Source organism: Stigmatopora argus, chromosome 11 (assembly GCF_051989625.1).
Source record: "Stigmatopora argus isolate UIUO_Sarg chromosome 11, RoL_Sarg_1.0, whole genome shotgun sequence".
Taxonomy (NCBI): Eukaryota; Metazoa; Chordata; class Actinopteri; order Syngnathiformes; family Syngnathidae; genus Stigmatopora; species Stigmatopora argus.
The window spans coordinates 1940060-1963427 of record NC_135397.1 but is presented as its reverse complement, the minus strand read 5'-3'; the positions used below and the strand labels follow the sequence as shown (position 1 = coordinate 1963427).

The window sequence follows — 23368 nt, the reverse complement described above, 5'->3', positions numbered from 1 at the left end:
AAAATAATTGACCCAATAGAAGTGCAAACATGCTAACATAAAATCACTCATGTAAATTGCACAAATCCTGAAGACTAAATACATAGAAATGTTTACAATAATCTGAATTCAGACTGATTTGCAATGCAAAAATCAACTGAATCTTCATCAGATATTTTGGCAAAGAAAAAAATGTATTGCCTCATTTTAGACTGGATGCGGTGACACATCTAACCTGATAACCACCCCTGTTTATATAAATAAAGCTTTGGCCATTATTTAAAAAAAAATCCAGGATTCAACAGTGAAAAGGAACCTTTAATTTCAACCAATTAATACAATAAAATATATATTTGTAACAAGCAGTCATTTGACTAAGGAGGATAAAAAAAGTTTTTTTGTTAATTCCAAAAATCAGCCCGCAAAATTAACAAGTAAAAAAAAAAGAAAAGCAAAAGTGTCCCATCTGTCCGCGGGTTAGCAATCAAGCGTCGTCCGGTTTGTCTGCAGGTGGTCCACACGGCTGGAGCATCTTTTCCATCAGGTTGAAGCGGACTCGTGCTTTACTCTCGTTCTCGGCCACTGAGAAGTAGTTGAGCAGATCGAAGTGACCCATGTAGGAGCAGTGCGAGTCCCGGTGTTGGTTCACCAGCCATTCCCACTTGCTAGTGTCAGCGTGGCCCGTGCCGATGTACTTGGATTGGAGGTGCTCCAGTTGGCTGTGGATGTTGTAACGATCCGTCATCCTGGACAACAAAGGGATACATAAGGTCGGTAAATATTTATATTCTTGTTTTCATTTTAAAAATGCAGCGATATGATTTTATTCTGTTTGTTTGCCATCGTGTAGCTCATCCCTAGCTATGCTAGCCCAACTAGGCTAGCATGATAGCCTAGCGAATTATTTGATGTGCAGTAACGTATGGATACATCCACCATAATTCACTATTTTTAAGGTGTCACGATTTTTTATAGCTTCGGTTTTGATTCTGAATCTTAAATACTCACTTTGACTTTCTGTAGTATCCGGTAGTATCCTTAAATTCGTTAAAAGGAAATGATAAACACTTCCTGTTTGCCCGTCTAGTAAAAGGTTCCGTCTTGAAACAAGAGGCGGCGGGGTTAAACAGACCTAATTTAAAATATTAATAATGAATGAATGAATAATAAACTCTTGCCACTATTCATTTTGAATAGAATACATTACGATTAATATATTGTAATGTATATTAGATGAGAATCCCAGTTGATCATTTCTGAAATATTTATAAATACTGTATACATTTTTCCATCAAAAAGGTTGAACAAATTGTCCTAAATTTAGAAAAAAAATATTTCTTGTATAAAAAAAAGAACTATTGTAACAAAAAATGACGTTGCCAACTCACCAAAGAGGAGACAAATACTGAAATAATATTTAACCATTTTTTTCTTCATGATAGTGAACAGTGTTCACATCCACCAAAATGCTATTTTTCTGTTATATGTGTAAAAATCAATGTATTTTAATGATGTTGACCTTTTTTTTTTTAATTCAAATTTTATGGAGGCAACATTGTCCAATGCATTTAAACCGCTACAAATACTAACTGTGGCCTTGGGGGGGATTCAAGTACGAATTTATGTACAATCCTGCTTATGTTTTGACATTTGACGAAGAAGCCGGAGTGAGCCAGACATGCTGTCGTCATGGCAACCACTTCTTCACCTTGCAGTTCCACCAATGTCGAGGGTGCATGTGGGATTTCAAGGTTTTTAACATCTGTTGGTCGTGGAAAAATATGGATTTTCAAAAAAATAAGCCACATACAAATGTCTCATTTTCCCAATTTGAACAAAGCTGTCCAACATGAAAGAGGGTTATTGGCAAAAAAAAATTGTCTATGGCAAATCAAAAATAAGCTTGGGAACAAATTTCCTTTGGTTCTCATAAATGAACTCGGTACATACAATTAAAAAAAATAGGGCTCTCTTGATTTTTTTTGCTTTCTCCTGCATTTTTTTTTCCAAGTGCAGGAATAAAAAGTAATTACATGACATGAGTGCTACCTGTCAGATGTTAATTTCCCATCTTGTATGATGCGTACGTGTTTGTGTACGTTCATGCGTGGCGGATGAGTAGTAATCATCAGAGGCCAGCCCCGTCTCCACTTTCCATTATGCTTCAATGCGTTGCACTAATTTGCATAACATCTAAACAAGGGAACATTGAGGATGCTGGGATAAATAAATTGTCGCACTAAAAGCTGCTTCTGAGGCAACGACTCCCGTGAAATGTTTTTACGTTGCGACGATACGCGGGAGCGCAAGCGAATTCAGGCTAGGTCGCCAATAAAGTCATTTTTAGTCTGTCTGCCCGGCCCGCAAAAGCATAATTGAATCTGTTCCTCACTCTTTTGCTCTCTCTGGCTGTCCATCACCTCAGAACGGACAATTTTGTGCTGTGTGGCTACAAATGAACGCTAGTTATCTGTCAAATATTTTGAATAAGTAGGATGTATGTTTACTTTCTCCATTATTGCACTCTAATTAAAATGATAGAATCTAGTCATAAAAGCGTCGCACAGATTCATAACAATTGAATTTGTCGAATAAAAACAGCAGATCGAGACTTTACGACACTTGCGCAGGCCTTCAATTAGGCATAACACTACCGCTTTTGTCCACTGGCGTCGCTAAAATCACCCAAAACTGAAGTCTTGCTTTAACATTTGGGCCACATACTATATAGCACATGTGTCAAAGTGGTGGCTCGGGGGCCAAATCTGGCCCGCCGCATCATTTTGTGTGGCCCGGGAAAGTAAATCATGAGTGCCGACTTTCTGTTTTAGGATCAAATTAAAATGAAGAGTATAGATGTATATTACATTTCCTGATTTTCCCCCTTTTAAATTAATAATTGTCATTTTTTAATCAATTTTTTCTATGTTTTTAGTTCAAAAATCATTTTGTAAAATCTAAATATATATATAAAAAAAGCTAAAATAAACATTGTTTTAGATCTATAAAAAACTTAATATTCAGGGATTTTAATCCAGTTATTTTAATCCATTTATTAAAAAAAAATCTAAATATGATATCTAAAATGGTCCGGCCCACGTGAAATCAAGTTGACGTTAAAGCGGCCCGCGAACCAACCCGAGTCTGACACCCTTGCTATATAGTATCTCAAAAATTATGACCAGTTGGCACTTATGAACTTATTTTTCTTTTTTTGGTAGCCCCAATTAAAGTCCCGGTAGCATCTTATCAAACGGATCTTATCTAATAGTTAAACTAGCAATCTGGCTGTTGATCTCTTTTTGCTTTCTGGAAGTTACTTTTCCCCCATTAAACTCGATTTATTTTTTTTCCCCCTCACCTTGTAACAACTGAAAAATAAGCCCTCGTCCGTGTAAAAGCTATCGGCAGGAACGTTTGGGGAATAACGAGCGGCGGATGAGCGCGGCAAGCGTGAAAGCCAGAAAAGGAGCCTTTTAATGACTTTTGGAGGCAATCCGTACAAGTGTGAAATGACGGAATGTGTCAGGAGAGATGCAGTAGCCTTTCCCACTGTGTACTTACCTAGCGCCTATCTCATTTTTTATTTTTTTTGCCTTCATGGATGCCACATGTTTTGTACAAATATATACACAACACCTCTTTTTCCCTAATACGGGACGGAATAAAGTTCTAATCTAATCTAATGATGTTTACCCACCTGAAAATAGAGAAAAAAAGTCAAAGTCCACGCTCACTTGGCAGCAGAATTTTTTTGGAAGGCCGCAGAGCAATTTTCCCATCGGCAAGATAAAAATGTGCCCTCTGAGATCATTAAACGTCAATTCGTCTTTCCCAGTTTGGCTAGTGGAACATGGACAGTCGTACCTCTACTTACAAATACCTCTAGGCATGAACATTTCAATTTACGAAATCCCTCTGAATGTAAACATGATGTTTGCCTGCCTGAAAATAGAGAAAAATGTCAAAGACGTGCCCTCTGAGATTATTAAACGTCAATTAATCTTTCCCAGTTTGGCCAGTGGAACATATACAGTCGTACCTCTACTTACAAATACCTCTAGGTATGAACATTTCAATTTACAAAATCCCTCTGAATTTAAACATGATGTTTGCCTGCCTGAAAATAGAGAAAAATGTCAAAGACCTGCCCTCTGAGATTATTAAACGTCAATTAATCTTTCCCAGTTTGGCCAGTGGAACATATACAGTCGTACCTCTACTTACAAATACCTCTAGGTATGAACATTTCAATTTACAAAATCCCTCTGAATTTAAACATGATGTTTGCCTGCCTGAAAATAGAGAAAAATGTCAAAGACCTGCCCTCTGAGATTATTAAACGTCAATTAATCTTTCCCAGTTTGGCCAGTGGAACATATACAGTCGTACCTCTACTTACAAATACCTCTAGGTATGAACATTTCAATTTACAAAATCCCTCTGAATGTAAACATGATGTTTGCCTGCCTGAAAATAGGGAAAAATGTCAAAGACGTGCCCTCTGAGATTATTAAACGTCAATTAATCTTTCCCAGTTTGGCCAGTGGAACATATACAGTTGTACCTCTACTTACAAATACCTCTAGGTATGAAAATTTCAACTTACGAAATCCCTCTCAATGTAAACATGATATGTGCCCGCTTGAAAATAGAGAAAAATGTCCAAGCTCACTTGGCTAGGGAATTTTTTTTGAAGGCCGCCTCTCCCTGCGTAGCGCAATTTGCCCATCGGCAAGATAAAGACGTGCCCTTCGAGATTATTAAACGTCAATTCGCCTTTCCGCAGTGGCCAGTGGAACATATAAAAGCTTTTTTCTTTTGTCCCGTTCGACAGAAACGAAGATACAAAATGTCCAAATCAAGACTCTGCTTTGGACTCCTGCAAATCTCAGCTTTATTTCTTCATGTGCCTTTTTCCCCCGATTAGAAAAAAAAAATGCCCGAATTCTTTGCTAAGACCGTCTATTAAAAAAAAAAAATGGCCCCAGAGCTGAGTTTATGACATGGGCAAATCCACTGGCAGAAGCAAAGCGCAATTTGTCTGCCGGGACTTCTTGTGAAATCTCATTCACTTCCTGCCGCACTGAAAAATGGTCAAACATTTTCCTTGGGTTATTGGCAGTCTATCTCAATCATAGCAATAACTGAAGAATGTCATTTGGGTGGAAATTGCTTTGGAGTTGAAATGCTGAAATGTTGCCGCTGACCTGAAATGGCATTGAAAAAAAAAAAGAAATATAGTAGGAATGTGGAATGAGGGAAATAAAGCACCATCATGAATAAACAGGATTTACGTTTATCTCTATTTCTTTTCCCGACAGTCTCCGGGTGAGCTTTGGGGAAGCTTTACAAGGACAAGATAGCGGGAGAATGATGACAAAAGTACACATCATTATTATTGGTGGTGCTTTATAACCTTTTGAATAAACATCATAACAAGTGAAAATGTTTGCGCAAACTCGCTGCCTGTCAGAATAATGGACTCCGAAGCAAGTTGCAACTTTATACTTATAAATGGCCAACATTTAGTTGCACCCGGCTGCTTAAATTACCAGTCGAGTGAGACCGGGAATCCCCGGTGTCCAATCTCTGATTGGCGTAACCCCGAGGGCGCCATCTTGGAAACGGGTAAACCATCTGTTTTTTTGCTTTTGTCCCAGATTTCTTTTCTTTTACTAAATCAAAACATTGACTTTTACTCTCGGCCGGTGGTCGTCGCGTCGGCCTCACGGTTATGGTTCCGTGGGTTCGATCCCAGGTGGGTCTTCACTGTGCGGAGTTTGCGTGGGTTTTCTCCTGGTACCCTGCTTTCCTCCCACATCCCAAACACTTGCAAGATAGGCTAATTGGATGCTAAATTGCTCATAGCTCCGAGTAATTGGTTGTCTGTCTCCTTGTGCCCTGCGATTGGCTGGCCACCGATTCGGGGTGTCCGTAGTTGGCTGGGATAGGCTCCAGCACCCCCCCACAACCTTTCATAGGACAAGTCAATTTATATATCTTTTATTTCATTTTCTGAACCACTTTATCCTTACTAGGGTTGCTGGTAAGGGGTGCCGGAGCCTACCCCCCTTCCTTTGGGTACGAGGTGGGCGACACCCCAAATTGGTGGCCAGCCAATCGCAGGGCACGAAGACACAAACATTCATTCACGCTCACACCCATACCTAGGGGCAATTTAGCATACAATTAGCCTAGCATTCAGGTTTTTGGAATGTGGGAGAAAACCGGAGTGCCCGGAGAAAACCCACGCAGGCCCGGGAGAACATGCAAACCCCACACAGGTGGACAGACCTGGATTTGAACGCAGGACCCCAGAGCTGTAAGGCCGACGCTCTAACCACTCTTCCACCGGACCGTCGTGAATATGTTTGGCAATTAAAATAAAAACACCAACTAAACTTCACTTATCCCCATTTGCTTACCTGAACGCAGGCCATAATAAAATTCTTATAAATAATTCATCCAGTGTGAAATTTAAGAACCGACTGCAGCAAAGTAATCACCGCTTGATATTTGTGTTTAATATTCATTCATTTTCTCATCTTAATGCTTCCCAACAGTCCTTATTCATTAAAAAGTAAGATCATTTTTAACAAGGTCAAATGATAATCATGATGTAACGTATTCTTTTCATGATCATCCTTATTCATAAATCTTCTGAAAATGTATATTTATCCTGTGTAATGTATTTTTATTTCATCAACACATTCCAATGGGGAAACTAAACAAAATTATAGTACGTTGAGAATACTATTTACAAACTCTTTTCTTAAGTTAAAAATGCTTGTGTGTGTTGCATTAAATTGGAATCATTTTTTTTAAATGTATTATACTTAATTTATCCACATTTACACAACACCGATAGACTGTACACAGTATATCCAGCGGTACATTATTCATCAAAAATACCCCAAAAAAACAATTATTTTTACAGGCTAACTGCATAGCGTAGATACATTTGAGCCATATTTGAAAGCCACACATTCAATATGAACACAGTAGAAGCTCATTCGGATGTTAAAGTTCTGGATTTAAGTTTTAATATCATTTAACAAAAAATAAACAATCATGTTCCAAATGATGGAGCGACTTTAATTCTCCACATCCTGCTTTTTAACTTTTAATCCACCCTAAAATGGATTTAGCGCAGGCCTCAAATGTACGCATTTATGACGTGGAAAATATGGCATACAGTTTTAAAGCGGCAGTAACAAATAAATTTAAAAAAAGGCGTCTTGACCGTTAAATCCACTTAAGCGGCACACACACATACACACACACACACACACACACTTAATATGATTCGAAGACGGACGGCACTACGGCGTGTTTTCATTAAGTCCATGTACGCGGGCACAAGCCTTTATTTCCCCACGGAATTGGAACCCATTTGCCATCGTAAGAGTTTATTCCTAATTGTGATGGCGTGTGGTTCTGAATTTGTCGACCCAAAATGTGATTTTTTTTTCCCTGTAGGAAATAATGGAACTTAAAATAGGCTGTTTAGAAAGAGATATTTGAAAGTTGGACAGTGTGGCTTTTCACCTGGGTGTACTTTTTAAAGCCTGGAATAAGTTTATTCCGGCTTGGTTCGGTTTGTTTACATTGTCTTGGCTTTCAAAGCCAAGGGTTGAGTTTCAAACCCGACTTTAAAGTGATAGCAGACCATATTTTTGGACAAAAATTCATACAAGTGACTGAAAAACCTTAATTGTGAAATTAGATCCTAGACTCCGCCCCTTAAAAAAACTGAAAATGCTGAAAGCTAGACATGATCATCAATTCTGGTTGTGACATCACAACCAGAATTGCTAGGGAGAAAAAGGGGCGTCACCCAATGCAGTATTTTGGGTGGAATGGCTATAAATGTCAGCGCCAAATTTGTTCCTCAATGTAAAATATCATTTTTTTCCCACAAGGTCAACAATTTAAGGCTCTAAAATAATGGTTTTAAACCAATTTCAGACAAAATTGTTTTCTACTGAAGACTTTTTTGTCTGAAGCCAAACTTTGGGTGTTTAAAACTGCCCAAACTTTTTTTTTAATCATTATTTGAAGGCCTTTGCCAATTTCCAAAACTCCATTCATCGGTTTCCATGTTGTCCGAGCAGAGAAGAAATAAGAATGCGTCTCACAAACATTGCAAAGTAACACAAAAGCCGCAATTACAGCACAAGCATTTGTTTAAAATCCATCAAGTGACGCACTTGTTTTGGAACATTTCAAACCAAAAAAGACACTAATGCATCAGGAGCACAGACGTCCCCTTTTAAGTCCGTCCGATCGAACGCCGAGACGATGCGTACGTGGCGCTCGTCCTTGTTCAAAGTCCAGGCGCAGGTTGGAAATGTAATAGTCTGTTCGTTGTTTGTGTTAAGAGAAAGAGAGGAAAAAAAAAGAAAAAAAACATCCTGAAAGGTGCTTCTGCGCAACCAGGAAAGGAAATGAGTCATCTTGCAAAAAGGATTCTCGAGAAATCCATTTGAGGTTTTATTCTACATCCATCTTAATCCGGCCGGAACCCAAACCACTAAAGGATTGGAAATTGAATTGAACATCTTTAAATTCAAAGCCATTAATTGTCCCTCAGAACAACAACAACAACAAAATCCAAATTCCACGAATAATTTGGCACTCATTTTTATCATATTTTTTCAGATACATCAGTTTTCATCAGGGTCCAAATATAGGTATACAGACACTCCTCAACTTACGAACGCAATTGGTTCCGAGCGATTGTTCATAAGTTGAATTTGTTTGTAAGTTGATTTAGTGCTATATTTTGTATTATAATTTATGTTTAAGGCCTATATAAGTATATTGAAGGTTTATATAAGTGCATTTGTATGTTTAAGGCTTGTATAAGTAACACGCATTGGTTTGTACTGAAAAAAAAAACATTTAATAAAATGGAGAGAATATGTACAGTACTGTAGAGAGAGAGAGATAGATTTATGTATTAGAAACTGGCCAAAAGAAGCGACCTAATGACGATTGCACAGTTTTCTTCTTTTTTTCATCATAAATGATGCAGTAGCACTGTATGGCATCATTCAATTGATTTGCAAACCTTGTGCAACGTTCAATATTTGGGTCCTGCTGCTCGATCTTTCTGTTTATAAATGGTACTGAATGTGCAACGCTCACCACTTTCTGACGCGCATCAAGCTTCGTTATTATTGCCACTCGTTTCAAATGAAATGGCTTGCCTCTTCCTTCCAACTCCCTCAATAGAAGCCTTTAGCTTTTTACCAACCATATTCAATATTGGATGCATGAGATATTTAATGATACAAATGAAAAAGGTTCTTTGCACACGAGATACATTCACGCACTTCTTCTTCGTTGCAATGCGGAAGGTAGATGCTGGGTGAGCTGAGCTCTCACAGCGCCAGGCGTCGGTATTAGCGGCGGAAAGAAGTACTACTCCGAAAAAGACGCGGAATACAAAATTGGACTTGCGAACATTTTTGGACTTAAACGCAATTTGCAGACATGTTCGTATGTACCGTTGTTCGTAAGTTGAATGTTCGTAAGTAGGGGAGCGTCTGTATATCAATTATGATACGTTTGACCATATGTGCCACGATTGCGAGGATCTAGATCAGGGGTCGGGAACCTTTTTGAAAGAGAGAGCCATAAACAATTCCTATTTTCAAATATTATTCCTTGAGAGCCATAATCACAATTTAAAAGTCAAAACATCATGAAATTTTGCGAATTTTTTTTTAGTCATTTTACAACTTTTAAAGTACAAAAAGTCTCTTAATTATTTTGACAACATTGTTAAGCTGTTGCTAATCAATGAATGTCAATGAGTTCAATGAGAATGAATGCAGAAGACTAATGAAAAAAAAATCAATGCCACAGTGCCGACGTGACGTTCCTATTGGTGCGTTCAAGACTCTTTTCTCTCACCACCGGTTTCCATATTTTAGCTCAGAGCCATATGCACCCATCCAAAGAGCCACATGTGGCTCCCGAGCCATAGGTTCCCTACCCCTGATCTGGATACTAATTAAATATTGTCAATTGGTCAAAGAAGATTCAAAAATAAGTCAAGCAGAACCATAAATTGTACAGTAAAAAAAATTGAGGTATCGGTTCGCCTCTGCATCGTTGAAAGCGACGACGTATTCGAAGGGAGGGATTCCGGCATCGTGCCACGAGTCGGAATAGGAAATTGAACGACTTCCCAGGAGACGTTACCAAACAAAACAAAAACTCTTGTTAACCATTGTTCCAAGAAAAACACTTTTTGAAAAAAACACGTAAAACACCAGCTGACATGGCCAAATACTAAACGGATGAAATAGCCTCCCTTCTGCTCCTTCCCCTCCCTTCCAATAACGACTATGGCTTCCTAACCCAAAACCGTGAAATGGTTTTGGCTTTTTTTCCGCGAAGAAATAAACAACGGCTTGCGGCTCAATAAAGCGGCTCATGAAGAAGCCATTTTGCGGATAAAAAACATTGAATTTCTTGGGGTAAAAAAAAAAAAAAAATGAAACACGGGTTGCGACAGTCATAAAACTTAACGGGGGGGAAAGTGTACCTTTGCTTCTGGAAAGTGACTCTGGCTTCCTGGCCAAATGTTTGCTTTTTCTTGGGTTGATTTTTCACGGAAAAAAAAACATTCGATGAATCAAACGCTGCAAAATTCCCCTCTGAGGCGATGGTGAGGCTTTAAGATGGTTGCCGTGACGACGTGGCATCGCGTCAGTTTTTTTTCTCCTGCAATTCGGACATTTAACCTCCATTTTCCCATTCAAGATGGCCGCCGTAGTGCAACGATAGTGCGTTTGATGTGACCGTGGCTTGGCGCGGGTGAGAAGTGGGTTGGAAATGCAGACTTTTTGGACGCCAGCCGGCGGACCGAAGAAAAGTTGGCGAGGATTAAGATGGCGGTGAAAAGCAGGGAGTCGGCATCCGGTCGCACCCGCGTTCTGGTTCCCGACCGGCCTCCTCGCCGTTTTGAGTGGCGAGCAATCAGAGCCCCGTGGTGACTTGCGTGACTTCCGAGTTGAGATCGTCGATGGCGCCGCCGCGCCAGCCAAGCGACGACTCCTCCGCGGCTAGTCATACCTGGCGAAAGACGCCACGTTCCAATTCGGAACTATCTGGGATTTGAGGGCGACGGATCCGCCCTACCTGCTGATTGGACCTGTCCCCCGTCTGCGCGCTGTTGGGCTCGCGCCGCGGCACCTTGCGCCCGGCCCCGCCCACTCTGGTGGAGTTCTGCATCTCCATCAGCGAGGGTCCGGATGAGCAGAACTCGCGGAAACAGCGCTTGAAGTTCTCGTCCAGGTAGCCGTAAAGCACCGGGTTGAGACTACTGCGTTGTCACACCCGCACAAAGCCCCGCCCCCCCATGAGTATTGGGCCCTCCCTCACGTTTGGACCGGTACCTTCTTCTTCTTCTTCTTCTTCTTACCTGTTGGTGTAGCCCAGGGCGATGCAAAAGTGCCAGGTGACGGTCTGCAGGGTGGAGTTGGAGATGTTGATGAGGGCGATGATGATGACGAAGATGTGGATGGGCGTCCAGCACACGATGAAGACGGCCACCACCACCAGCACCATGCGGGTGATTCGGCGCAGGTTCCTGTCCTTCTCCTGGACACAGACGCCGACGAGGACGTGTTAGCTGCTAAATGCTAAAATTTAGCGGTGGTGAATACGCGGCTCCCAACCAAAATGAATTGTTAGCATTTTTTGTATTTACTTTGCCTTATTTCATGTTTCTCTTATTTTTCTTCGCCAGGGCCCTTAAAACGACAAATAATAAATGATATTTAAAAACTAATTTGGGAGATTGGGTTCTTTTATGCAAATTTTGACTCTCACAGTTTGACATTTTTGACTCTTTGTTTCTTACTTTTGCACTAAATGATGGTATCGCAGTATTCAATGCACATAAATAACGTAAAATGACACACTTAAGTTTGGCTTTTCAGAAAATATGCCTCATTTCAAAGCCCCCGGGGGCCCTCACTTAGCCGGGGCCCCGAATCTGGGGCCTGCTAGGTCCGGCTCTGGTTGTTGTCCAGCCTTATTGATTTGTCATTTGAATCCAAACACTCTTAATCTTCATTTAGCATATTGAATTTTTCATTTTTCTTCTTTTTTTGTTATCTAGAGAGCGATGGAAAAGATGGCGAAGCGTTTAGTCACGCATGGACGTTTACGAGGAAGGAGGAAAGGTCGCGTCTTGACCTGCGAGCCGGACAGCATCCGCACGCTTTTGAGGCGAAGGACCAGCAGTCCGTAGCAGACGGTGATGATGAGCACGGGCATGATGAAGGCGAAGATGAAGACGCAGATCTTCAGCAGGATGTCCCAATACCAGGAGGGTTGCGGGAAGATCAGCTTGCAGTCCACCACGCCGGAGGCTAACCACGTTCACGGTACGGCCAACCACATTAAAACAAAACCACATTAAAAATGGAAGAGATTAGAGGAGATCTGTTTCAATCATAACACAGGCAAAATCATTAAGTTGCATCACTTGGAGGCAAAAACATCCAATTTGGTTTTGTAGGGCAATCTGGTCTAACCAGGGCCAACTAGGCTGCCGCCATTAATCCGTTAAAAAATGTTTTTTTAAAGACTATTTTTTGAACGTTGTCCAAATCCTATTTACAAGTGTCTTAAAAGCATGTTTAAAATTGATTTTGCACAAAAAAACGCAGTTCTCATTCAGCTTTGAATTAAAATGACAATTGGAAATTTTATTTCTTTTTCTTTTATTATTTGGCATCAAATTGAAAAGACAAAGAATAATGAATGTACATATCTGACTAAAGATTATTATTTTTTTAGAGATTAAATTCGATTAGATAACTATTTATCCCATATTTGGGAAATTTTGGTGTTAAAATGTGCAGAATATTTATTTATTGGGGTGAATACAGTTGTTGTCTAAGACTAATAAGCTAAGTAAAGCAAAGCGTTCTTCATTGCGAGCAAATATATAATAATATAAGACTAATAACCCTAACATGTATTTAAGTTAAAAGACCAAAGTCATACATTTTTGACAAAATAAATGTCAAATGTAGTCGCTATGGAAAAAAAAAAAACCCAAATCAGAATAAATCTCAATTTACACCGTATGATTTTTTATTTTTCTATCGGCATTGCAAAAGCAGCACTGCCATTTTATTCCTCCTTAAATCTGGCGTCAAGGCCGCCATTTTATCAGCATTGCGCCGCCAAATGTTTGCGTCGGAGTTCGATTTGATAAGGGACGGCACGTATTCATCAACATATTTATATTCATATATTATATGGCGTACACAGATGATGGAAAAACGTGTAAAATAGTGGACTCACGGGCGACGGCGGTGGAGGCCATGAACATGACGGGCAGGCCGATGGCGGACGACAGGATCCAGTTGCAGACGTTGACGATCTTGGCGTTGCGCGGCGTGCGGAAGTCCAGCGCCTTGACCGGGTGGCACACGGCCACGTAGCGGTCGATGCTCATGGTGGTCAGCGTGAAGATGGACGTGAACATGTTATAGTAGTCAATGGACATGACCATCTTGCACAGTGCGTTGCCGAAGGGCCACGTGCCCATCAGGTAGTTGACGCTCTGGAAGGGCAGCGTGCTGGTCACCAGGGCGTCGGCCAGGGCCAGGTTGAAGATGTAGATGTTGGTGGCCGTCTTCATTTTGGTGTACCTGACACCCAGACACACACACACCATACCACCCGCTTTTTTGCCGTTAGCCCGTTACGTCGCGTGCCGAAAAAAGACAATTTTTTCTCAGTGTTTTTTCATTCATTATCTGAAGCGCTCGTAAGGGTGACCCGGGGGTGCTAGAGCCTATCCCAACTGACTTCGGGCACTCTAAATTGGTGGCCAGCCAATCGCAGGGCACGAAGAGACGAACAAGAAATCATAGCTAGGGACAATTTAGAGTACAGGTGTCAAAGTGGCGGCCCGGGGGCCAAATCTGGCCCGCCGCATCATTTTGTGTGGCCCGGTAAAGTCAATGATGAGTGCCGACTTTCTGTTTTAGGATCAAATTAAAATGATAGATATAGATGTATGTTAAATTTCCTGATTTTCCTCCTTTTAAATCGATATTTTTTTAATCCATATTTTCTTTTTTTTTGTTCAAAAATCATTTTGTAAAATCTAAAAATATATTAAAAATATGTTCTGTTTTCCACTTTAATATGGCACATAATGATTAAAAGAGATTTTCCCTTACTAAGAAAAAAAAGCATTGTTTTAGATCTATAAAAAATGAATATTCAGGGCTTTTGATCCAGTTCTTTTAATCCATTTATAAAAAAAAATCTAAATATCAATTCTAAAATGGTCATGAGTGCCGACTTTCTGTTTTAAGATCAAATTCTAATGAAGAGTATAGATGTATATTAAATTTCCTGATTTTCCCCCTTTTAAATCAATAATTGTCATTTTTTAATCCATTTTTTCTGTATTTTTAGTTCAAAAATCATTTTGTAAAATCTAAAAATATATTTTAAAAAAAGCTAAAATAAACATTGTTTTCAATCTATTAAAAAACTGAATATTCAGGGCTTTTAATCCAGTTCTTTTAATCCATTTATTAAAAAAATAATCTAAATATTATATCTAAAATGGTCTGGCCCACGTGAAATCAAGTTGACGTTAAAGCGGCCCGCAAACCAACCCGAGTCTGACACCCTTGATTTTTGAGTGCTAAATTAGCCTAGCATTCATGTTTTTGGAATGTGGGCGGAAAACCAGAGTACCCGGAGAAAACCCACGTAGGCCTGGGGAGCTGCGGTGACCTGGATTCGAACCCGATGGTTATAGTCTTGGAAAAAAATCATAATAATCCAACAAATAACATCCTCTTTTGATAGTTACAAGGAATTTGACACATAATACCTCCGAGTAGAAATGTTTTTTTAAGGCCGAGTTGAACAAAGCTGCAAAAAACATGTATTTTTTGAAGTGCTCTCCAAACCACTCTGCCACCACGACTTTCAAAGCGATGCCCGAATTACGGGTGGCGAAAAACACTTGATTTCCCTTTTCAGTGATTTATTTTCCCACCAGAGTACGAGAAGCCGGCATTTGGACGATGTCAAAAGAGCAAACACTAACTGCCAAAACCCTCGCTGCGGTATTTCAGTGCTTTTTTGTTCACAACATGAAAACAACTTGGTGCCAACGTTGACATATTGACACGTTCCATCACAGAAGAAATACAAAGACGCACTGGAAAAATGAAATCCAGCTTTTGACGTATTTCACTTCAATTTTCTGCGTGTGCAAAAAAACAAAACAATGTTGCTATCATTTTGGCATTTTTCTGGAACGAGAGCGTCGTTCTGCTCGGCGTGCCATCATCATCATCATCATCATTGTTCATGTTCTCATGGAAGGACAAGAATGATGGATGAGGTCTACCTTGAAAAAGAACATCACGTGTCACAAAAAATGATGTTTTCAAACAGTTTTGAACGTTTTGTTAATGTTTTTGTACTTTTCTTTGCTTGCAGGTTCTCCACGTCTCGGTGAAAATCAACATTATCGAAAGGATCTCCTCAGAATCGCTTTCACGGGTAAGCAAATCTTAATTTTTTTGCTAGTATTAGCATGTGCGACAGTGGTGAGGACCATGGTTCGATCCCTGGTGGCTTCCCACCATTTTATGTGGAGTTTGCGTCATCTCCCCGGGCTTGCGTGGGTTTTCTCTGGGTACTCCACTTTCCCCCTGCATTCCAAAAACGCCAAGCTTGTTTAACACTCTAAATTTTCCTAAAAAATGAATGGTTGTTCCTCTCGTTGTAACCTGCCAATGGCTGGCCACCAACTCCCGGTTGGACGGGATAGGCTCCAGCACCCCCCAGACTCTTGTGAGGAGAAGCCCTACTGAGAAATGAACGAATATCGTAAAGTTGTTTGACATATCAGCTTATAGACAGTATAATACAAGTGCTACAGAATGAAGGCTAAATTCAAGCTTGTTCTGCGCGCCATTTTCAATAATATTTCTCCTCATTTGAAATTCGGGCAGCGGGTGGTCGTTACGGCACCCCCGCCTCGCCCGGAACCGCTCGGCCCGCGAGGGCGTTTAAAATGCGCGCGCTTCCCGCCGCTACGTAGCGCGCGGCGAGCTATCGCTTGGGCTAGCCGTCCCCGGGCCGATAAAAGTGGGTAATATTTATAACGAGCGCGGCAAGCTGTCAGTGTTGGCGTTAATTAGAATTTAATGAACAAACATGCCAACGCGGATGCTTGTTAAGAGGATTTGGGATTATTGCCAAAGAAAAGAAAGAAGATAAAGATGACGATGCCAGCTGCTGCAATGCGACACGTGGCGAATTAGCGCGTGGGAAGACGCGGGAAAAGGCGCGCCGCAGTTAATGCAATGAATAATTGAACGCTTACATATGTTCAAATTCATAGATTTTTTTTCCTTTTCAAAAAGGAAAAACAAGAAATGGTCTTTTTTAATGTATTTTCTTTGTTTTATTTTTATTTTTCTGAATTATATTTTTGGATTAAAAAAATGGGGAAAATCATAAATAATGAAAAAAAAATTATTTGAAGGTTTTTTTTTCTGAGAAAAGGGAGCAAAATTAAATAATCATTCGGGTTTCATTTCAAAATAAAATACAGGAAATATATTTTACGAAATATGTTTTCTTTAAAAAACTAAGAGTGGAAAACTGGAAATATTCAGTAAAAACGTATTGGAAAAATAACCGAAAAACTAAATGAGGGTGTTTTTTTTAATTAAAAAATTTTGTTTATTCACTTATTTTTAAAAAGAGGTAAATGAGTAAATATTTTTCAAAATCTTAATTAATTTGAATATTACCATCAATCATTACAGACTCATTTGAGCCGGCAGTAATTATTTACCAGTCGCCAATCCGTCCAATTAGAGAAATTGACGATCCGCTTGACCTGTTTTGGTGTGTCCTTTGTGTCCGACGGACTCGTTTAGCCAAAGCATCCATCAACGTGCCCTCGCCAAACATTCCCGTGGCAGTCCATCGAGGTCCAACGTCACAAAGCCTCGACATATTCCAAAGAAAAATTGCTTGCCGTCCTTCCTCCCGCTCAAGCACCGAGTTAACCAATCGCTTCAATTAAGTTAGCAAGCGGAGGTCGAAACCTTATTGATCCAGAAGAACATTCCCTTAGCCCCTGAAAGCATTACTTTCAATTTGTACAGCCAACAACACCAGGCAAAAGCATCTCGAGATCCTCATCCAGCCCAAAATTAAAGTATTTTCATCATTTAACCGCATCTTAATTTAATTAAAAAATTTTTTTTTTAATCATGTGTTACTTTGGAGTCCAAATAAAGGCTGTCTTGTGCCCTCATTGGCTTGCGAATGACGGTGTGACGTGTCCAATCCATTTGACTTCCTGTTTAGTTTCAGTACAAATCGATGAAATGTCTTTTCCTTTCATTTATTAGTTAAGTCCGCTTTAAAAACAAAACAAAACCGAAGTTTGTATTCTTTGAAAATTGAGTGCTATGTACAGATTGTGACATCACGCAAATAGGGGCGGGGCACTGCATTAATTGGCAAATGCATAGGAATCAAATAGTACTGTACTTTTCCTTATGATTTGGCAAAATATGTCAGAAAAAAAAGTTATTATTGCGTTGCAAAGCCGATGATTCGATCCGTCACCCCGTTGGTTTCCCCGCACGCTCATTTCTGCCAAAATGAGATCACGGCAAATGTCATTTTTGAAAAGATGGCCATTTAAAATGCAGCTCCACTCTGAGTGAATTAGGAAAATGGCTGTCATCACTATGTACAAAACCCACACTTTTCTATTGTGTTGACTACACTGGAGAGCATTTAGCCCTTAATTTGCCTACTTGTTGTTACCACGGTAACGCAGAAGAAGCTTTACCACTCTCCGAGGATAACAACTCCAGATCGTGCCCTTTGACCTACCAGACCGCCCACGTTTATCTCGTAGAAGCGCCGCGCCAACAAGTGTGGAAATAGAATAGAAAGCAAACCTCAAAGACACGTCAAATCGGAAAATAAAATAAAATATAGCTCCAAACTTTATGGTGCCTGTTGACAATCAACGCAACAAGACTGAGTCAAATTAGTTCCGCCCCTGGAATTCACCGCCATTCATTTTCTGAACCGCTTTATCCTCACTAGGGTCGCTGGGGGTGCTGGAGCCTATCTGGAATTCACCCCCAGTTCCTGTAAATAATCTGATTGGCTGCGGGAACGTTGTTAAAAATTAATTAGATCCAAATATCAGTGCATAACTTTTTATTTTTAAAAACTATTAATTCTATTTGAGATTGAGCTCGGGGTAAACAACTTAACGGCACGTCCCCTTTGGTTTTGGCAGCCAATTGGAACGCTCTGCCACTTTGAACGTCTTCCAAACATCTGCGCTTTTGTTTATTGGCACCTCTCAAGAGAAGTAAGTAAGACCAATGACAGAGACGCTTTGGTAGCGCCGCTCTTCCTTGGAATTTGCAAACCAGATTATGAATAGAATACCGGTATAACGGGCGTCAGGCCAACGGGTAAAAATGAGGAAGCCTTCTACCCGTAAAGGCCACACGGGGAACGTTTCACCGTGGTGGTAATTACCGTAATTCGCAGAGGGCGCCGTGCCTCAACCGTCATTGTAACTTTTTCAAGGCCTGTTTCCGTGGTAACGACAGCTCAAGCCGCCATGATAGCATTTTAATTGTTTTTTCATTCATTTTCTGTATCGCCAATCTTCACAAAGGTCGGGGGTGCCGGATCCTACGCTATGTGAAGTCACTGGGCTGGCCAATCGCAGAGCAAAGTGAGACGGACGACCAATCAGGCTTGCACGAGGGACAATTTAGCATCCAATTAGCCTAGCGCGCACGTTTTGGGGATGTGGGAGGAAATTTGAGTACCCAGAGAAAACCCGTGCAAGCCCAGGGAGAACATGTAAACTCCACACAAGAAGGTCCGGGCCTGGGATCGAACCTTCGAACCCAGTAGTGTGGGCCCGGCAATTTAGCATTCAACTATCCTAGCGTGCACGTTTTTGGGGGATGTGGGAGGAAACCGGGGCACCCGGAGAAAACCCACGCAAGCCCAGGGAGAACATGTAAACTCCACACAAAATGTCCGGGCCTGGGATCGAACCCTCGACCCCAGAAGTGTGGGCCCGGCAATTTTGCATCCAAATAGCCTAGTGCGCACGTTTTTGGGGGATGTGGGAGGAAACCGGGGCACCCGGAGAAAACCCACGCAAGCCCAGGGAGAACACGCAAACTCCACACGGGAATGTCCGGACCTGGGATCGAACCCACGAGCCCAGAACTGTGAGCCCGACGCGCTGGCCGCTCGCATTTTATTTTTTTTATGTTTTTGTTAGCCCAATTTGCTCAATAACGGGAAAGTTTGCGGTCAAGCTGAAAGGGACGCGCGAGAGCGAGAGGGCGGTCGTTAGCCTTTATGACCCGAAGTGTTGCCACGGGAACGCCTCCCTCAAACGCCCCTGTCACTATTTAATCGGGCCCAATTGCATCGTGAGTAATCGTGAAGGAGAGCGCATGACTACTCTATTTATTTATTTTTGACATTCCCCAGGAAATGTCCACATTGCCCCATTAACTAAATGGCCGTTAATGCTGAAGGATGAAGAAAGACGAGGAAGTTGTCGCTCACATTAGCACACATTATTTACTTTTTGACACAGCGCTAATGCTTCGGGGACACCATTTGCTCACTTAAGCCGGGCTGTAAATCAATGGCAATGTTTACATCCTTCTTTTAAAACCAGGAGTGTCCAGACTTTTTTTTTTAAATCCGATTTCGAAAAATACCAAGGACAACTTGGAATATTTCCACGCTTATACGTTAAATAGATGCTCGGAATTTGATAGGGAAAAAAAAGCAAAAGCTTATCTTTTAATATTTATTTGAAGTTTTAACTCACTAGCTGCCCAGTAGATGCCCGATACCTTTTTATTCGGAGGGCTGAGGACCCCTTGTATGCTACTTTTCAATTTGTTATTCGTTTGCATGTATGACTACGCAATTGATCGCATGCCATTGATTTTTTTCTTATCATTGCCCAGCCCTAGTTACACCGGTTTGACAATAATTCATTCGTTTTTTTAACACTGCTTAACCTGGTACTCGGACCTTTCGTCGAAAGACATTTGGTCCCCGGATGTTTGGTCCCCGGATGTTTGGTCCCCAGACGTTTGGTCGACCGGATGTTTGGTAGAATGGACGTTTGGTAGAACGGGTTCGGAGTCCCGAGGTTTGAGTCACGAGACTTTGATTTGTTTAACCCTAACCCTATTCACTCAATGTTAAATAATAGTCATTAAATCCCTATTCACCCAATGTTAAAATCTATCAATTGCATGCGAACCCGTTCTACCAAACCTCCGTTCTACCAATCCTCCGTTCTACCAAACCTCCGTTCTACCACACGTCCGTTCTACCAAACGTCCGTTCTACCAAACGTCCGTTCTACCAAACCTCCGTTCTACCAAACCTCCGTTCTACCAAGCCTCCGTTCTACCAAACCTCCGTTCTACCAAACCTCCGTTCTACCAAATGTCCGTTCTACCAAACCTCCGTTCTACCAAACCTCCGTTCTACCAAACGTCCGTTCTACCAAACGTCCATTCTTCCACATGTCCGTTCTTCCAAACGTCCGTTCTTCCAAACGTCCGTTCTACCAAACCTCCGTTCTACCAAACCTCCGTCCTACCAAACCTCCGTCCTACCAAACCTCCGTCCTACCAAACCTCCGTTCTACCAAACCTCCGTTCTACCAAACCTCCGTTCTACCAAACCTCCGTTCTACCAAACCTCCGTTCTACCAAACCTCCGTTCTACCAAACCTCCGTTCTACCAAACGTCCGTCCTACCAAACGTCTATCGACAAAACGTCCGGTCACGCTTACCCTAGTAACGGTCGCGGGGTGCTAGAGTAGGGTAACACGCCATTATTTAAATCCCGAAGATAGACTCTGCCTATTAAATAGTGTCCAATTGAAACTTGCCTTTTTTCCCCCATTTCAATTTGTATTATCGTTCCTACACCCCAAACAACTCGTATACATTGGGCAGATCCAAGCCACGCCCACCATCGACCATCCACGGATTGGCCAGATAATACTGTACATCGTCAGGTCCGGCGTATTATTTCCACCGGATGCCATTTTCGGCGTTTATGGCTTCATTAGCCGGGTTATAAAGTTTGCAGGCAGCTTTTTGGCCAACACAAACACACTTAAGCACGCGCGTGTGCACTCAGGTTGTCTATCGAAATCAGCACCGATGTTTATTTCATTACCGCAGGGGGGCAGTTTGGTGACACGGCGTTCCCACGACACACTTGAGCGATGATGAAGCGAAAGATCCTAAGTGTCCTCTTGGCTCATCTGTCACCCGCTTTGCTGGGATTCGAAGGGCGATGGATGGGAAAAAGAAAAATGGAAAAAAAAAAGAAAAGGCCTCACGTGTTGCCATGCAGCCTACACGCGCTCCGTCAAAAAGATACGCCGCCACGTCCGCGCTGGGTTTGGATTCCTCGCTCGAGCGTGTGAAAAATTAAAAACGGGCCGAGCGGTCGTTCGACGCGGTGCTTAGCAACCGTGGCCAATTTCGTTGAGGTGTTTCCGCGACTGCAAAATAGCCAGGCGTCGTTTTAATTGAGACGCTTTATAATGCGGCAGCATTTTTATTTACTATGGTTACCAAACGGTGGAGGAATTGCATGTGGCTTTCACTCCAGGCTGTTGTCCATTCTGCGGAACAGAAATGGCAACAAACGGGGGACCAGTCACATTTATTCATGTCGGATGACGATGTTATAAGTCAATATACCTGTTTTGAAAAACAACTGTCATGTTAGTTTTGTGGGGGCAAAAAAGGCTTGAAATGAGTTAAATGTGTCTTTTTTTTGCATGCTAAAAAGGGCTGCAGTGTTAAAAATGGGTTGGTTTTGAAAATGTCCAATTTAAAATCAAGGGCTCGATTAACTTATGGTTCGGGATTATCAATTCTTTCACATGCTTCTTTCAGTATATCAGCAAATGAGAAATGTGGCTTTTTTAAAAATTATTATTGAAAGTTAGATGTTCCCAAGTCATTCCAGCAAAACTGTTTGATTATTGCTGATTTTGACTCCAAATGAAAAGGAAATAAACAAACAATATCCGAATCAGGGTCTCAAATGAGGTCTCCAAAATGCAAAATGTTGTTGACTAAGGCTTCTTATTTTAAAATGATGCTTTCAAAATGCAAAATTTTGTTGACTAAGGCTTCTTATTTTCAAATGATGCTTTCAAAATCTAAAAATCAAAGTTGATGCTAGCAGGATTGACATCTCAGAATGTCGAGCATGCTAAGCGTCTCAAAACAAGGGAGAAAAACCTTTCCAAAAAGTATAAACAGGTGTCAAATGGATTGCCCAAAAATGTGCAATCAGCTAAAAAAGTTCAACCAAACGATTCTGGTTCACCACCCAAGGTTCAAAGGTTGAGTAAAATCTATTGAAGCAGTGAATCTCACGCTATTTATTGACCCCAAAATGACTCCCGCTGAACTGAGATCTAACGTGTGATGCCACGCACGTGATTGGCAGATGAGGATGGATTGTCAGACAGCTAAAATTCCAACTAGCATTTTTTTTTCCACGGTCGGGACGAGGCTGCGTAACTCCAGACGACTTTTTTTTCCGCGCAAGCCGACTTGGCAGCAAAGCCCAAATCAATCCATCCATCCATCCATCCATCCACGGCAAAAATAAGTCTGGAGAGTTTTTCTTGGTGGTGCCTACCTGACAATGATGTACATGACGAGCACGTTGCCCACCAGCCCCACCACGCTTACGATGGAGTAGACGGCCGTGATGACGATGGCGATGCTGACCGGGTTGGAGTCCACGTAGTCCCAGTCCAGGTCCGGGTCGCGGCTGGCCGCGCTGGAATTGCGCGCACACGAGTCCAGGCTGGGGATCCCGTAATCGGCGTCCGACAGGTTACCTGCGCTCTCCATGGTTCTTGCGACAACAACAAAAAATGCGGGGAGGGAAGGGCGCTTGGCTGGGGAGCCGCCAGAGACTAAAGCGAGGGAGGACCGGCGGCCGTTTACGGGACAGAAAGAAAAAAAAAGGAGAGACCGAGAAGAGCGAAAGAGAGAGAGAGAGAGAGATTTGCCCCATTTGCTCCCCCCTCCTCTTTTCTACTCTGCCTAATCTCCTCCCACTTTGTAATTCACATTCACCTTCTTCGCACTGTCCCTGCCACACACACACACACACACACAAAACAACCTCCACGCAGGACCGGTTTTTCCTAAGAGCGATACGGGCGACTGCCCAAGGCGCTATCGATTTGGGGGCGCACCAAAACCCCCCACACTTATTACC

General features: G+C 41.6%; 2 protein-coding genes and 1 long non-coding RNA gene across 4 annotated transcripts; 1 reads left to right on the top strand and 2 right to left on the bottom strand.

Annotated features, from left to right (window-relative positions):
- Positions 1-276: 276 nt before the first annotated feature.
- sf3b5 (splicing factor 3b, subunit 5) lies at positions 277-1109 on the bottom strand. The gene is made up of 2 exons (XM_077614041.1): positions 988-1109; positions 277-725 (listed from the first exon to the last, which is right to left on the bottom strand). Exon 2 carries the CDS (start codon positions 722-724, stop codon positions 464-466), a length of 261 nt encoding a protein of 86 aa, XP_077470167.1. The 5' UTR covers position 725; positions 988-1109; the 3' UTR covers positions 277-463.
- On the top strand, positions 447-15553 carry LOC144085061 (uncharacterized). The gene is made up of 3 exons (XR_013304002.1): positions 447-749; positions 12122-12389; positions 15490-15553. It is a non-coding gene; the product is annotated as an uncharacterized LOC144085061 (long non-coding RNA).
- oprm1 (opioid receptor, mu 1) lies at positions 10471-23098 on the bottom strand. Of its 2 annotated transcripts, none has more exons than XM_077614039.1 (6): positions 22778-23098; positions 13318-13667; positions 12199-12374; positions 11420-11598; positions 11137-11320; positions 10471-11070 (listed from the first exon to the last, which is right to left on the bottom strand). In XM_077614039.1, exons 1-6 carry the CDS (start codon positions 22993-22995, stop codon positions 11065-11067), a joined length of 1113 nt encoding a protein of 370 aa, XP_077470165.1. In that variant the 5' UTR covers positions 22996-23098; the 3' UTR covers positions 10471-11064. The 2 variants fall into 2 exon arrangements, with proteins under 2 accessions (XP_077470165.1, XP_077470166.1); XM_077614040.1 differs by lacking the exon at positions 22778-23098 and adding an exon at positions 21290-21732.
- Between the last annotated feature and the right edge of the window lie 270 nt (positions 23099-23368).

What these genes read in the sequence shown, in the direction of transcription:
- oprm1 (XM_077614039.1), bottom strand. Translation starts at nt 22,995, where the DNA reads ATGGAGAGCGCAGGTAACCTGTCGGACGCCGATTACGGGATCCCCAGC. An exon ending in GTCATGTACATCATTGTCAG is followed by an intron (nt 13,668 to 22,777) that starts GTAGGCACCACC and finishes TCTGGGTGTCAG; the next exon opens with GTACACCAAAATGAAGACGG. An exon ending in GGCCTCCACCGCCGTCGCCC is followed by an intron (nt 12,375 to 13,317) that starts GTGAGTCCACTA and finishes GAACGTGGTTAG; the next exon opens with CCTCCGGCGTGGTGGACTGC.
- sf3b5 (XM_077614041.1), bottom strand. Translation starts at nt 724, where the DNA reads ATGACGGATCGTTACAACATCCACAGCCAACTGGAGCACCTCCAATCC.